This window comes from Chrysemys picta, chromosome 4 (assembly GCF_011386835.1).
Source record: "Chrysemys picta bellii isolate R12L10 chromosome 4, ASM1138683v2, whole genome shotgun sequence".
Taxonomy (NCBI): Eukaryota; Metazoa; Chordata; order Testudines; family Emydidae; genus Chrysemys; species Chrysemys picta.
In genome coordinates this window covers 9844178-9856523 of record NC_088794.1, presented here as the reverse complement: position 1 = coordinate 9856523, position 12346 = coordinate 9844178, and the positions used below count along the sequence as shown (strand labels likewise).

General features: G+C 60.0%; 1 protein-coding gene across 6 annotated transcripts; it reads right to left on the bottom strand.

The window, feature by feature from the left end:
• Positions 1–3197: 3197 nt before the first annotated feature.
• Positions 3198–11105, bottom strand: CDK2AP2 (cyclin dependent kinase 2 associated protein 2). 6 transcript variants are annotated; one of them, XM_024113153.3, is made up of 4 exons: positions 11082–11105; positions 4749–4849; positions 4531–4663; positions 3198–3574 (listed from the first exon to the last, which is right to left on the bottom strand). In XM_024113153.3, exons 2-4 carry the CDS (start codon positions 4761–4763, stop codon positions 3507–3509), a joined length of 216 nt encoding a protein of 71 aa, XP_023968921.2. In that variant the 5' UTR covers positions 4764–4849; positions 11082–11105; the 3' UTR covers positions 3198–3506. The 6 variants fall into 6 exon arrangements, with proteins under 6 accessions (XP_023968921.2, XP_023968923.1, XP_023968922.2 ...); XM_024113155.3 differs by lacking the exon at positions 11082–11105 and adding an exon at positions 10566–10719; XM_024113154.3 differs by lacking the exon at positions 11082–11105 and adding an exon at positions 10180–10694.
• Between the last annotated feature and the right edge of the window lie 1241 nt (positions 11106–12346).

The following is a 12346-nucleotide window of genomic DNA, read 5'->3' as shown; positions in this document are numbered from 1 at the left end:
AAGCTGTGGGGGGCGGGAACCGCAGGGGGCGGGGACCGAGGGGCGGAAGGAAAGGGGGGGCACGCAGGGCAAAGCTGGAGCGGGGCAGAGGAGGGAGCGGGGTGGGGGGCAGGGGGAGCTGTTCCGGGCTAAGTTGCTGGTGATGGAGCGGTCGCTGCTTCCCTGGGTGCCGGGTTGGGCTGGATTCTGATTCTCCCTGTGAGGGGGAGACTCCTCAGCGCAGGGGCCTAGAATTGGGGGGGGGGGCAGGGTACCCCCCTCCCCCCTTCCAAGCAACCGACACGTGGGGCACTTTAAGAAATCAGCACGCTATCCTCGCTGCCTGTGACATCACAGCTCGTTGCCACGGAAACTGCTGTGACATCAGAGGCCAATGACATCAAGCCCAGAAAGGGAATAAACAGTTGGGGGGCGGGGGAGACGAGTGTGACTCACTTAAAGTGTCAGCCGCCATCCTTCCCTCCGCAGCCAGGGACTGGCCCCACGCTCTCAGCTTTGCCCCCACCCCCACCTCTGCCAGTACCCCTCAGTCCTGACCCCGCGATCGCAACCCTGGGCTACCCTGCCATAGCTCTGCTAGCGCCCCTCACGCCTGACTCCAGCCCCGAGCGGCTGTTAGGCACGGTGTTGTGGCACACACCCCAGCTCATTTCCTGTCTCAGTGCCCCATGCCAGCTGCTTGGGGGGAAGGTTCAGGAGCCCTGCCCTGGCAGTGATAGGGTAATTAGGCACCCCTGTGCCAGGGACCAGTCCCAGCTGCAGAAGCAAAGCCCCCCTGCCCACAGGAATCTGGTTGCTCTAGCCCTCTACAGCGCCCAGAACCACCTGGGGTCTGGCTCAGTGGGACACGCTGGGTAGAGCTCTCAGAGTGAAGCAGGAGGGCTGGAGCCCAGAGGCCCCAGCACAGAGGCGGTGAGGCTGCATGGCCAGCACTTGAGGATGAATGGGACCCCTTGCGGGCCTGGCACATTGAAGGTTTCTGCCACAGGACTGTTTAAAAGCTAGCACATACAGCAGATCCTGTGGATCTGTGACACCAGGCATCGAGCCTGCCCATCCCCAGCTTCCTCCCCCCAGCTCCAGCCCTGGGTGCCTGGGCTATGCAATGGGCCTGCCCATCCCCAGTGCCCGGCTCAGACTCAGCCCCTCATGCCTAGCCCTGCTCAGCAGGAGCCCAGCAGAAACGAATTGGTCCTGGCTGCATCTCTTGCACTGGTATCACTGGTGCCATTCTCCATGCACCACAACCCATCCCAGCCCCACCAGGCCTCATGGCCCTGGCAGATGGGTATGAGGCAGGGGGGCCAGAACTTCTCAAAAACACATCCCCACCCCAAGAGTCCAGCTGTGGACCAGACCCTGGGCACAAAGGCTGGGAGTGTCCTATCACGCCCAGCATCCAGGAGAGGGCTGCAGCGCCCAGGCCATGGGCTGCTGGTACAGCTCTTGATCCATTCGTCAGAGCAGGAGCACACGGCGCACACACAGCTGCTGAGGAGCAATCGCTGGCAGAGACGCCAACCAGCCACGAGTAAATCGACCCAAGCTCATGTACCTCAGCAGTGCCCGAGCTGGCCCTTGGTGCCACTGAATAGCCGAGCGCACGGCAGGCTGGGGGACGGAGCCCCCGACTGTCCCACACCTGGCACCAAAGAATCTGTAAGAATCCGGAAATGACAAAAGTAGCTATTTGGGGGGAGGGCTGGATCTCAGGACCCCTTGACTGAACGACCTCAGATTTTCCCCACAAAGTCTATCCCAGTCCCTGCTCTGTTGCAGCAGTTTTCAAGACAATCTCCTTCGGTATAGGGATTTTAAGCACTTTGATTATTAAAGTCAGCTCCTTATTGGGAGCCTTATATACTCCTTCTCATAACACAAGAGCTAGGGGTCACCAAATGAAATTAATAGGGAGCAGGTTTAAAACAAACAAAAGGAAGCATTTCTTCACACAATGCACAGTCAACCTGTGGAACTCTTTTGGCCTTCACAACATCCTCCGGCAGACTATAACAGGGTTCTTGGAGGACAGGTTCATCAATGACTATTAGCCAGGATGGGCAGGGACAGCGTCACTAGCCTGTTAGCCAGAAGCTGGGAATAGGTGACAGGGGGTGTCACCCTCTGGGGCACTTGGCATTGGAAGACAGGATATTGGGCTAGATGGACCTTTGGTCTGACCCAGTATGGTCATTCTTACGAGGGTAGACAATAACTGAGAAACCCCTTTGAGCACATGATGGTGGCTAGCACCTCGAACTACCATTGGCCTGAACATGGAAGCAGACACTTTGTGCAAAACATTTCATCTACCCATTTTTCCATCAAAACAACTCCCACCTTGGGAGGCCCTTGTCAGAGTCCTAGAGGAAGGAACCACCAGGCAGATCATCTGGTCTAACCTGATCATCACAGGCCACCAGCATTGCCCAGCCTTGCTCAAACTCCTCCAAATTTGGACCAATACCCTAACCCAGGCTTCCACGGGGTACAGCAAGATTCAAGCCAATCCAGGTAAGAACATGGATTTTAGAGCACTTACAAGTATGGGCTGTTAACCAGTGAGTGAGCCTAACCCTTAGCTGTAGTGGCCCTGCCACCCCACCCTAACCCCCTCCAGTAACAGCCGGGTGTTCCCCCCTCCGCCCCACTGGAATCTGGGATTCTAACCCTGCAGGGCTCCAAGGATGAGGCCAGACTTGAGTGCTGGACCCACTCACACTGCCAGCTGGCTGGTCATGCTGAGCGAGCAGGATGCTTGGCTAAGGCAGTGGGGAGGCAGGGCCAGGCGGCGGTGCAGGCAGAACACACGCTCAGCACGCAGGGGGTCGAGCAGTGCAGGTGCGACTAGAGTAGGGCCAGCACAGCCCCTCCCAGATGCAAACCCAGCACCACCATGCTGCTCTCCCATCAGCCTCGGCGACTGAGCCATATGCCCCAGGCACACTCCCAGCCACCAGCTGGGGAATGTAGCAGGTGACATGGCTCCGCGTGATGCAGTTCCAGGCTCCAGGTGCTGTGGGCTTTCTCCAGATAGCCCAGGGCATTCAGCATCCTGCCCCCGGTGCAAGGCAGCCTCCCTCCTACGAGCTGCTGCTGCTTCCAAGGCCCTGGGAGGCCCCAGGAATGTGCCGTGGGAGGGGCCAGCTCCTTCCTCGTCACCGGGAGCAGCACAAACCACAAGGGCCAGAGGCAGGTCAGAATCCCAACGCTTTCTTTTATTGAGTTATAAAAACAAACACGTTATAAAGATGTGAGAAAAGCCACTGGCTCCTCTCCCTGGAGATCCCTGCAGCATGGCCCAAGCGCCAGCTTCCCCAGCGCTGACTGCCGGCAACAGCTGCACTCCAGCAGGACCTGCTCCGGATCCTCAGCTGCCGAATGCTGAAAGGTCTGTGTGGGGTATGGCAGAGCCAGGTCTTGGGTGGGAAGGTCCGTGGGAGGGCAGATCTGCAGGTTCTCAGATGCTCATTGGTGGGAAGGTCCATGGGGCAGGGCAGCAGCTGTTACGTACGGGCATTGCGCTCTGTCTCTGCCAGACACTCTCTCACCAGCGCCCGGGCGTGGATAATGCCTGCAAGGGGAAAACCCAAGGGAGCCTCAGACCTGCTGAATGGCTTCCGAACCCAGCCCAGCAGGGCACAGTGCCGGGGCCACACCTAGGCCACCGCAGGGATCCAAGCACTTTTGGAGCTCGATGAGGTCTGGCACCAGCTCACTGCCAGGAGCAGAATGCCCAACGGCAGGGCTGAAAGGGTAGCATCAGCCTTGCGGGAGAGGCATCAGCCAGGCCCCCCCCCCCCCACCCCAGCACAGGAAGGACGGAGTGGATCCCAATTCCTCAGGCTTCATCTCCACTCTCACGGCGCTGGGCCATCAGCACCGCAGGCACTGGTGGGGAGCTGTAGCTTTAAGTGGCTGCACAAGGGCACTCATGGCTTTAGCCTGTGGGGGATGTCTCTCCTCTTTGCCTCCCTGTTGGGCAGGGATGGAGGGGACCTTACAGCGGGCAGAGGGGTGAACTCCTCCTTCCCACCCGGAAACTAGCTGCCCCACAGCCCCTCACCCCAGTATCTGACATTGCATCCGACAGCGATGGATACACACTCACGGGATGGGGTTGCCAATGCCACTGGCAGAAAACAACGCTGACAGGGCAATTGTCCTCCTGGGGTTTGGCAAGAACTGCCACTGAGATGCCCGGGGCAGCCCGTGGTCCCCTCCCTGTGATGGACTCAGGCTCGCTGCAGTTTCAGGCAGCGTCGGCCACCCCCAGGGCAACTCCCCACCCCCAGCACCAGCAATGGGTTTAGACTTGCCCCGCACGGCCCAGCAACCTCTCTGCAGCCTCAGTCAGCATCACTGCACTGATCACACCTGGGGCAGCTCCTTCCCTCTCCCCCAGAAATGGCCTCAGGCTCTCTGAAGACTCAGGCCGCATCAGTCACACCCGGGGTAGCTCAGGCTCTCAGCAGATGGCTCAGACATTCAGGTTGGGTCACTGAGTCAGTCACACCCAGCGCCTCGTACCTCGTTTCAGCCGCTCCATGGCACTCTTGCTACCTGCATAGGTGGGTCGAATCTCTTTGCCCATCTCCTCAATGACTGAGAGTAGGTCAGTGTACGTGCTCTGGGAGCCCTGGGAACCTGGTGGCTTCATGGCCTGCAAGGGGCAGAGAGAGCATGAGGGAGCCAGCCCTCCCCAGGCCATGCAGGGCCAGGCAGCAGAGGTGGGGGCAGTGGCTCACCTGCACGTAGCCCATGGACGGGGGGCCAAAGTCGTTGAAGAGGGGCCGGAAGGGGGCAGAGGCTCCAGGGACAGATCCGGATGGCGATGGGACACTCGTGGCTGAAAGAAATGGGAAAGGAGACGGGAGGTCACCCAGGAAATAGCATCCCTATTCCCGACCCAGTGCCCTGTGGCCAGCACCATCCAGCACACAGGCCCCTCCCAACCCTGCTGTGGGCTGCAGCAATGCTAGAGAGGCCGCAATATCCCACTCATGGCACATGGTGTTCCTTCCCCCTGTTGTGCAGGGTGGGTGGGGTAGTGGATTGGATCTGCTGGGCTTCAGTTGGGGCAGGGCTCTAGCCCTGGTACTGTTCAGTGATATCTGGCCTGTGCCATTCGCTGCCACCACAAACCAGAGGGGGAGAATCTGCTGCTTCCTCCCTTTGCTCCAATGTCCCAGCGATCTATCGACCCCCTGCCTATATCATAGCACCCAGGCTGTGCCTCGCTGCTAGACCCACAGCGCACGCCCCGCCAACCCCTCCAAGCTTGTCTAGCTGGGCTCCTACACTCGCGCTATCACCATGGTACCAGGGCTTCTGCAGGGATTGCCCTTCCCCCTTCCTTTGGGCTCAATGCAGCCTTTGACACTATGGCCCTTCCCTATAGTGTTCCCACTCCATGGAGGGCTCAGTTCCATTTTCAGCTCTCGCCACCTTCCTGGGGCGGAGAGGCTGGGCGCAGGGCTGGGAGGAGACCAGGGCTCTCGCCCTCTCCCTGTGCAACCCCACTTGCCAGCTGTGCCATGGGCAGAGTGCCACTGACCGAGTTCTGCCAGGTACTGGGAGCATTAACCCCCGGCTCCCAGCAGCACCACGGGCTCCTCTCCCCGCACACCCTGCTGGCCTTGGCCACAGGAGCTGACCTCAGCTTCCTGCAGCCAAGTGTTGCAAAGGAACAAAAGCCTATCTTGGGCAAGAGCTGCCTCCGCCCCACAACCCCATCTCCACTGCCCCTCCTCCTACTCCCGGCCTACACTTGCTCCACTGCCCAGAACCTGGGCATCGTCTGTGACGCTTAATTCTCTGCTCCCCCCGCTTTGGGTCTACAGATCGGCCCACCACCCCAAACCCCTGCTCTAGCATGCTGCAGCTGCCTTCCTCTGGGCACAAAGCAGCATGGGTACCTCCGTGCACGCAGCTCACTCGCCTTCCCTCCAGATCCCAACAAGTCACCCTGCTCTCTAGCGCCTTCTCAACACCACTCCAGCCTCCCTACTGGCCTGCTGTCTCACTCAGACCATCCGTGTCTGGCCTCCTGCATAGCACAGGCCAGGGAACCCACCCAGCCCAGCTATCTTCTGCCTCCCCTGCTTCCTCCACTTGTCTGGCACCAGCTCCTCACAAAAGGGTCAATGTCAGAGCTTCCCCCACATCCCCCATCATCTGCATCACCAACTTCTCTCTCACGTCAAGTCTCAGCTACAAGCATCTCTCCATTTGCCTCAAGCCACCTGCAGTATCAATCCTGGCCTAGAGAACTCCTTGTTGGACCAGAGAAGTGGGAGATTCCTGGGTCCTTCATGCAACCGTTTGACAGTTATGGCTTCATAAAATATCTTCTCTCCCAGCTGTATGCCAGGCATTGGCATGAGACAAAATCCAGATGTTTAACCCTGCTGACTAAGGCCTTGTCTACACAGGGTGGTATTCCAGAATAGCTGTTCTATGTGTCGATGCTCTTACTCCAAATCAGTTTAATCCACTTCCCGTGTGGATTAAACTAACTCAGAACAAGGCACTCTTGTTCTGGAATAAAGGCATTCACACAGGCAGTTAATCAGGAAGAGTTAATCCGCTTTTGATTCACATGCCAGCTTCTTCCAGGTTGACTTTCATGTGTAGACATGCTCTGAGCTTCCCTTCCAAGCCCCACAGCTGAGGATTCACTTTTTTGGTGATGTCACAAGCCTATGGACTGTCCCAGGGGTCAGAGAGTCTTACAGGAGAAAAATGGAAGACGAGATCTGAATATCTAACATGAGTCACACAAGCAGATCAAACCACCACCACAGTACAGCTTTCTTTACACATCATACAGCAGCAAAAGCCAATACCCCTCCACCCCCCCAACTGTGACACTACCTGATTTTTGCATGCTTAAAATATGCAGCATCTACTTCAAAAGAAGGTGCAAAATACTCTGCAGCAGCAGTTATGGGAGAGCCTGCCCCATGGCAGATAGAATAGTAAATATTAAATAGTAAGAACTGGTTCTGGCTGGATGAAAGGAATCCTGTTAACTATCTGATCCTTTTCTGTATCCAGCTAAGGTCTTGGCCTCAGTGATATCCCAGGGCAGTGATTTCCACAAGCTAATTGCGTAAAAAAGTATTTCCCTTTACCAAAGATTCCTGGAGTTAAAAGCAGCGAGCCTGATGTGCCACATTCCTATGTCATTGAATGCCCTTGTTCCTTGCATTACGACAAGGGAAATACACAGTCCTGCTCGACAGTCTCTAGGAGTCCATTCAGTGTTTTGTACCCTTTTGTCAAATCCCCTCTCTGCCAAGCTGAGCTATCCCAACCTCCTTCCAGGGCGGAGAGTTTCTTGTCGCTCATCTCTGAAGCCCCTCCGATTCGGCAGTGTCCCTTCTGCAATGGGTTGACCAGTACTGCACATCATCTCCAAGGGAGGGCTCCCCACTGATTTACGGAAGGGCATGCCGAGGATTTCAATAGTATTCCCCAGCCCATTCCTGAGGCAAACACAGCGCTGCGTTTGCCTTTCGCACCGTTGTTGCGCTGCAAGTTGAGGAATCAGAGAGTGGTACACCGCGGTGCCGTGAGTGGTGATGGTTAATACACAGCCCAGTAAAGTGGATGGTGAGTTCAGATTAGTCCCTCCAGTGTGCATTACTTAGCATCTGTCCCCCTGGAATCCCATCTACCATGGTGCTGCTTTTTTCCCCTACCGTGGTTAGGTCCCTCAGAAGTGCCCTATCAGCAGGAGTCTCCCACTCCAGGAACAGAATTGACACTTTTAATGGAAACAACAAGGAGTCCGGTGGCACCTTAAAGACTAAGGGATTTATTTGGGCAGAAGCTTTTGTGGGTAAACTTCTAGTTTATGACCAGCTACAAATGCAACTTTTCTGCATTCAGCCTCCTAATTCCTTAGGAGGGAGTGTACAAGATTGCACAGTTAACTGCTCTGAAGTCAGGAACGCCCAAGTCCCAGCTGCAGGCACTAGCCTGTCACCCGCAGGCAGCATTACGATAACAAGTCTGACTCCACAATCCGAGCTTATTTCTCAAACAACAAGCTGCTCTTTCAGCTCAGAGGCTACCAAAGCGTGCAGCATCTGCTACAGACAAGCAGGCTCTCCAAGGCACCGAATGGAAGACAAGCAAGCCGCTGAACGACCCACACAGCCAAGAGGAGCGAGTGGGGACAGGCCAGTTCACTTCACAGCCAAGCTGCACTCCAGGAAGGCCATCTTGCGGTTTGAAAAGCAAATGCCTGGCCTGGCGCATAGGTCACATGGCAGGCTGGTCTAGGGGAAAAAGCACTGAAGTGGGTGTCAGAAGATTTTAGTTCCACTCCTTGCTATGCCATAGACCTTGGAGAAGCAAATTCCCCCTCCCTCCACCCCCAGTTCCCCATCTGTAAGATAGGGGCACCTGGACTTTACTTTCTTAATAAAGTGCTCTGAGGCCTCAGAATGAGAAATGCTACCTAGGAGCTGCGAGGAGAATACACAGTGTCAAAGCTCAAAGGCAGCAGAGACAGACCTGCCAGCGACCACATTAGCTTCTCTGACCACAGTGCCCACGTGTCTACCCAAGGGGAAGCGGAAAAAGTCCCCAACCGGTGTAATACTGAAGAAACAGTGTGAGCCACAAGCAGCCTATGCCAATGGCGCAGGGCAGGGGAAGGGAAGGGAAGGCCTGCGGGCGACAGAGCTGTGGCACTGTCTGGCAGGGCGGATTCAGGATGTTGACATGAACCAGAGTTACTGTGAAGGGGTCCTGGCTGCGGGGGCTCCCCAGCAGGTGGTGCCCTGGGAGGTTTGGTTCGGGGGCTGGGTGGGTGGGAGGCCAGGTAGGGCTGTTGGGGGGTGGGGGGGGTGGGGAAGTGGTCCTGTGCATGGGTCTGTCAATGGCAGGTGTGGGGGGGGGATCAGTTGGGGAGCTGGGGTCCTGGGGGAAGGGGGAAGATCTACAATAAAGTTACTTGGGGCAGGGGGGTAAGGCTCGGAGGGGGCTGGTCCCAAGGGGGGTCCTTGGCAAGGGGAGGGCTGTTCTCTGATGGGGCTGGTCTCTCACTGGTGAAAGGAAACAAGGCCAGACAAAAGGAGAGCGGACTTCCGGGTTTGGGGGGGACAGGAGGGGTGTTGGCTTTTCACTGGTGGGTGGGGGAAATCACTGGCTCCTGTGGGGGAGGGGCTGTCAGGGGGAGGGGGGAAGGTCCCCACTCCCAGGAGAGGGGCTGTTCTGGGGAGGTCACACCCAGGGGAGTGGCTGTTCTGGGAAGAAGTAACTGGGGGGGAGGGGGTTGCTCCCAGGGGAAGGGCTGCTCCGTGGAGGAGTCACGAGGAGGAGGGGAGCACTCCCCGGGGAGGGGGTGCCGCTCCCAGGGGAGGGACTGTTCCGGGGAAAGGACTTGGGGGGGGGTCGCTCCCATGGCAGGGGTTGTTCTTGGGGAGAGTCGCTCCTGGTGGAGGGACTGTTCCAGGGGTAGGATGGGAAGTCTCTCCAGGAGGGGGAACTGATCCTGGGGGAGTGGCTGTTCTGGGGGGGGGTGTTACTCGGGGAGGGGAGGGATTGCTCCCGGGTAGGGGCTGTTCTGGGGGGTGGTCACTCATGGGGGGGGGGGTCACTCCCAGGGGAGGGGCTGTTCCGTGGAGGACTCATGAGTGGGAGGGAAGCACTCCCGGGGGAAGGGCTGTTCCGGTGGGGAATCGCTCGGGGGAGGGGAGGTTGCTCCCAAGGGAAGGGGTGTTCTGGGGGGGGGGGGGGAAGTCACTCACGGAGGGGGAGGTCGCTACCGGGGACTTACTCGGGGCGGGGGGGGGTCGCTCCCGGTGGAGGGGCTGTTCCGGAGGGAGTCGCTCGGGGCGGGGGGTCGCTCCCGGGGGTAAGGGGGGGGTTACTCCCGGGGAGGGGCTGTTCCGGGGGGAGTCACTCGGGGCGGGGGGGTCGCTCCCCGGGGAAGGGGGGGTTGCTCCCGGGGGAGGGGCTGTTCCGGGGAGGGTCGCTCGGGGCGGGGGGGGTCGCTCCCCGGGGTAAAGGGGGGTTGCTCCCGGGGGAGGGGCTGTTCCGGAGGGGAGGTCGCTCGGGGCGGGGGGGTTGCTCCCCGGGGTAAGGGGGGGGGGGGTTGCTCCCGGGGGAGGGGCTGTTCCGGGGGGGGGTCGCTCGGGCGGGGGGGGTCCCTCTCTTGCTCACCGGCGGGCGGGGCCCCGGGGGCGGGGCTGGCGCTGCTGCTGGTGCCGGCTGCTCCGGAGCTGGCGGGGGCGGGCGCGATGGGCTTGTAGGACATCCCCGTGTCCCCTCCCTGACGCGGCGCGCGACTCCTGGGCGCTGATTGGCTGCGGCTCCGGCGCGGGGCGCCTCGACTCCCGGGCTAGTGGGAGGATCCCGCACGCTGCCGCTGATTGGCCGGCTGGCGAGGCTTCTCGCGCCGATTGGCCGGCCCCGCTCACCCCTCGCAGTTGATTGGCCGCAGCCTCACCGTTCCGCTGGGTCCCGACGCCGCTCTCGGCTCTGTCCTCACGCTGGGTGGGCGCGCGGCCCCTTCCCAGCCCCTCAAGCGCGCGCGTTCTGGCGCTCACCCCTCCTGCTCGCGCCCCGTCCCCACAGGCTTGGGCCCGCCAGGCCCGGCGCGCGCCGCTGCCGCCTGGCTCGCTCCGCTCGGACCCCGCAGCGTCCGCTCGCGATGACGCTTTCCCCCCCCCGCGCTTGCGTCTTCCGCCCCCCTCTGTGACGTCTGTCTCATACGTAATGGCGCCCGCGCGCTCCCTCCCGTCTCCATGGAGAGCAGTGAGATGCCCAGCTACGGCCTAGGCGCGCTCGGCCGGACCGGCCCCGGCCCCGGTCCCTGAACCGCGGCAGCGCGGCCAGCCCGCGCAGGGAGGCCGGGTCCGGGTGCCCCCGCCCGGCTCTCGGGCCGCTGCGCCACGTGGCTGGGCCGCGGGCTCCGAGACGGGGCTCCCGAGGGACGGGACCCGCCCGCTGGGCTGGAGCCGAACCCGAACCCGTGCCGTGGCCTGGGTCCCCCCCCCCCCCCCCCCCTGCACCGCCGCGGGGCTGGATCTGGCCGATCAGCCCGCGAGCCACTGGGCACCCACCTGCTCGGAGTTTGCTCGAGACCCCGCTTGCTCGGGGCGGGGACCAGCCTAGCCCGGGGGGGGGGGCATGGCCGGGGCCGGGGCCGCCCGCGGTCAAGAGAGGGGAGCCATCGCCTGGCTCCTCGCCAGCCATCGGCCGCAGCTGGTGAGCAGGGAGTGGCGCTGTGGCTGGCTGCATGGGGGCACTCAGGGCCTGGGGCGGGGGCATCTCCTCTTTGCCTCCCTGTTGGGCAGGGATTGGGGGGGGGGGGCTTTCACTGAGTGCAGGGATGAATTCCTCCTTCCCACCCTGCAACTAGCTGCCCCTCACCCCAGTAACTGCCTCTGCATCGGACAGCGATGGATCCACGCTCACAGGATGGCGCTGCCAACGCCACTGGCAGGAAACAACGCTGACAGCGCAATTGGCTTCATGGGGTTCGGCAGGAACTACCTGCCGAACCCTATGATGGTGATGCCTGAGGTAGTTTCCCCATGCACAGCAATGGGGTCAGGCTCTCCGCAGACTCAGGCAGCATCACTGGGTTGGGCACACCTGGGGCAGCTCCCCCCACCCCAGTGATGGGTCAGGCTCTCTGGAGACAGGCAGCTTTGCTGCATGAGTCACACCCAGGGTACAAGCTAGAAGGGGACTGTTATGAAGCCAAGAGTACCACCATGCAGCAACTGGCCTGGCCTTGAAATCTGATGTCCCAGTGATCCCAGTGTCGAACATTAGCACAGACTATCCATGGCGACATAGCCAAACCCAGTGGTTACTGGGAACTCACCAGAGCAAGCCCAAAAAGAGGACAGCTGGGACATAGAGCTCTCCCCCAGCACCCTGCAGGAATGGCTGCAGCCTATTGCCCCCTAACCAGCACTTCCGGCCAGAACCCTGTCCTGTGACAAAGTGGGAATATTTTGTAAGAGTTTTATGAATCCTGTGTGTGCCTCATTTCCCCTATATGTGCCATGGCTATCCAGCGTGGGGGGGAAGGATTAAAAGGATTAAGTTACTCTCAGGGCAGACTCAGAGACATAGGGGTGGGTGTCACCTCCCTGTCTGGGTGGAACAAAGAGTCATTAACGTACTGGCTGAAACTGACCCAGACCGACAAGGGGGCCAGAGAGAAAGCGCAAGCTCCATGACTCGCACACATCGACACTCAACAGCAGGATGCTCCGGCCGGGGGGGGGGGGCTGTGACCTCAGCGTGGCCCTGCCTGGAGAACAAAGACAGATGGGTCCAGCAGGGAACACATATGGGCTCTGGAAGAAGCTGG

What these genes read in the sequence shown, in the direction of transcription:
- CDK2AP2 (XM_024113154.3), bottom strand. Translation starts at nt 10,273, where the DNA reads ATGTCCTACAAGCCCATCGCGCCCGCCCCCGCCAGCTCCGGAGCAGCC. An exon ending in CCCCGGGGCCCCGCCCGCCG is followed by an intron (nt 4,850 to 10,179) that starts GTGAGCAAGAGA and finishes CATTTCTTTCAG; the next exon opens with CCACGAGTGTCCCATCGCCA. An exon ending in CGTCCATGGGCTACGTGCAG is followed by an intron (nt 4,664 to 4,748) that starts GTGAGCCACTGC and finishes TGCCCCTTGCAG; the next exon opens with GCCATGAAGCCACCAGGTTC.